The sequence below is a fragment of the Triticum dicoccoides genome, chromosome 4A (genome assembly GCF_002162155.2).
Source record: "Triticum dicoccoides isolate Atlit2015 ecotype Zavitan chromosome 4A, WEW_v2.0, whole genome shotgun sequence".
Classification (NCBI taxonomy): Eukaryota; Viridiplantae; Streptophyta; class Magnoliopsida; order Poales; family Poaceae; genus Triticum; species Triticum dicoccoides.
The window spans coordinates 140,415,506-140,418,765 of NC_041386.1; the positions used below are offsets into that span (position 1 = coordinate 140,415,506).

The 3,260-nt window shown below is 46.3% G+C and overlaps 1 protein-coding gene across 1 annotated transcript; it reads left to right on the forward strand.

Annotated features, from left to right (window-relative positions):
* Window positions 1-377: 377 nt before the first annotated feature.
* On the forward strand, window positions 378-2,797 carry LOC119285440 (CASP-like protein 4B2). The gene is made up of 3 exons (XM_037564711.1): window positions 378-747; window positions 833-968; window positions 2,388-2,797. Exons 1-3 carry the CDS (start codon window positions 440-442, stop codon window positions 2,577-2,579), a joined length of 636 nt encoding a protein of 211 aa, XP_037420608.1. The 5' UTR covers window positions 378-439; the 3' UTR covers window positions 2,580-2,797.
* The last annotated feature ends 463 nt before the right edge of the window (window positions 2,798-3,260 follow it).

Consider the following 3,260-nt stretch of genomic DNA (forward strand, 5'->3'; position numbering starts at 1 on the left):
TATGATCTGTTCATCCCTCGTTTACTCGTACTTGTACTAGCCGTATATGTGCTGCTCATAGATGGTTTGCTTTTATGTTCTGTACGTGCTAGTATGTTTAGGTATCGTTATGAGATGCATACCTTTTATGCCATGCTTATCGTTTACTTGTGGATTAGTTTAATCGGAAAAACCCTAATATTTCCAACACAAACTACACTCCACCTGGCACGTGAGGAAAGCACCGAAACCTCACTGACTGAAGGGCCCGAGCACAACAAAGCAGCGACGGTTTAGTCCTTGACAAGAGTCAAGAGGTGAAGAGGTTCGCCGGGCTAATCCCGGTCTTGCTCTCGCCTCAAGTGCTTTTCCGGCTTCACACACAAAGCAAACACCCCAGTTCAGCTCTCCCCGTTCACCACCCAGGGCCAGGGGTCAGGCACTGTTCCACTGGTGAGCGATGGCGATGGTCACGGCTGACTCCTCCGCCGCCGCCGACGCCGCCACGAAGCAGCCAGAAGCCGACAAGGATTACAGCTCCTACAACGGCGCCTCCACCGCGGGTGTGGGCGGAGGGGCCCGCCGCGGCGGCGGCGGCGGCGTTGTTGTGGAATCTGTGGTGGCGCGGTGGAAGCGGGAGGACATGCTCGACAAGTGCCCCCTCGCGCTGCACGCCGCCGCCGCCGCCTTCGCCTTCGTCGCGCTCGTGCTCGTCGCCTCCAACCAGCACGGCGACTGGATGCAGTTCGACCGCTACCAGGAGTACATGTAAGCCGATTTGAGCTTGGCCGCCTAGGGCTGGTCTTCGATCCGGTGCTTCTTAAGCGTCTTACATCTGCTGTGTTGTTGCTAGATACCTGCTGGCGATCGCGGCGCTGGCCTTCGCCTACTCGCTGGCGCAGGCGCTGCGGCACGCGCACCGGATGCGCAGCGCCGCCGACCCCATCCCCGCGCCGTCCGCGAGGCTTTTCGATTTCATTGCTGACCAGGCGAGTTGCTTCGACCTGTTGTTAGTTTGCAGCTGTTATCATCACTTCTCCTTGTTATCTGATAAGAGTTCATGTGGTTTGAATCTCTCAATTGGACCAATGTTGGTTGCTCAGGGAGGGGAAAGTAGGGAACGGTATAATATTAATAAGAGATAAGAGATCTCAGCAGATAAAGTGTGGCCGAAATTTACCATGTTAAAGTAAGAATAGCGACAGGGGAGTAGAGATTCCAATTCCATTTGTAAAAGAGACATCAATCCACTAGACTAGGTTTTTTTTCTATGTGTGGAATCCAATACACTGATACCCTGATAGGTACTGTATTGTTCTTCGATTGGCTTTGGAATGGGGGTGTTTTTTAACTGTTAGAGTAAGATTGGTCTATGGAATGTAGAACACTGCAACATTCTGGTCCAAGACATAGCTACAATTTCACAAATTACAACCCATACCGCCTCTTGTTTCTTTGTGGAAACAACTAAAATATGGTACATGTAGCTCTCGATAATGGTCCAATAGTTCAATCTGTATGGCAACCCAACAACAACCATCTCTGATAATGTTGTGGCGTTGGAATGGGGAGATTAGAGTGGTTGGGGAGTGGTTAGGGCCGGCCATGAGCTATTAGAAGTTGCTCCATGTTCGATGTATGTTCTCAATCATTGGTTTGCTTCGAGCTTTGGAATAGTACAATACTAGATGGCAAAAAATAGTTCATGTTGTCCATTGCATGTTGTGTAAATTCAGATAAATGGATGTAATTGTTGCCTTTCAAATGTTTTGGGACCACATTTACTTAGGATGCCCTGGAGGGTATGAATGTTTTAAACCCGTGCTGTTGCTACTTAATTAACTTTTTTTATGAGCTTCTGTCTTCTGCAAATAATATGATTGTTTAGCAGCTTACTTTCATGGCTTTGAATCCCATGTGAAGAAACAATGGAATTTGTATTAGTGGACCCCAATATGCTACTGATACTTAGAAGTAGTTTTGCTGGAACTTGGCCCTTGCTAAATTTACTTTACCGGTGCAAATAGCTAAGTTTTGTTAATTAATGAAAGTATGACTAATAATGTGGCTAGTCAGAATGCTGCAGTTTATGAAATTCTTACACATGCATACTTAAAGAAATCAGTTTTTGGACCAAACATGTTTTCCATGTTAACCCTTGGATTTTTCGGATAATGGCTAAACTGCTGTTGTGGTTATATTTTATCTCAGGCTTTTGTTTTGTGCCATGGTACCATGTTGAATGCAAGATTACAAAATAGTAGGATATTCTGGATTGAGCTAGCTTCCAAAACCTGCAGTGGACTTGCCTGTCAATTGTTGTGTTTCTTGAAAAATATGTCAGCCAAAATTTCATAATGATGAAATTTGGTGCCCCCGCTAATAGAAACTGGTGAACATATTCGCAGGTAGTCGCATACTTGCTGATGTCTGCTCTGTCAGCGGCTATCCCTATCACGAACCGCATGAGAACAGCTGTGATCAACAACTTCACTGACGCGACCGCTGCGGCGATCAGCATGGCCTTCCTTGCATTTGTTGCCCTCGCCTTGTCAGCCACGGTTTCGGGGTACAAGCTCTCCAGACAAATGTACATGTGATGATGTGAATCTTCACTGTAAAAGAGTTAATTGTGACACGAATCATTCATTTCAGAGAAGCAAAGTGTGTGGTGTCCCTCTTCCACACGAATGTGTTGTGCCTTACGGTGATTAGTGATCATTTTTGGTAGCCACCACATTTGTACATAGGTTTACAAGTAGCATTCCTTAATAGTACAATGCTATTTTCTTCAAGTTCTGTTCTTCCATTGTGACTCCGACAACATATTGCTGCTGTGATGAGATAGGCTGGAGCTATGCTGCGGATGAGCCTCTCACTGAGGATCAAACTTTAACTCTGAACCTACATGGCACACTCCCGGGTACGAAGCATCTAGCTGGTGAGGCGGTGCTGCGGTATATTTTTCTTCCGCCAAAGCGGGATTTGTGTCTCATGGGTAATCAGAATGTGCGTGAAAAATGATTGCCATCTCAGCCTAGTACTTTTTGTGGGAAAGGCGTAAATTGGTGCACTGCCATCTCAGCCTAGTACTTGTTGTGGGAAAGGCATAAATTGCTGCATAAGGAGACAACTGGGAAAGGTTAGAACACGGACTAGAATTTTTTGGGGATCCGTGCTCTTACAACCAGTTTTGTTACTGTTTCATCTCCAAAGGTGTCCATAACAAGAGGGGGTTGATCATGCCCTCCCCTGGGTTTTGTTAAACTTAATGTTAATGC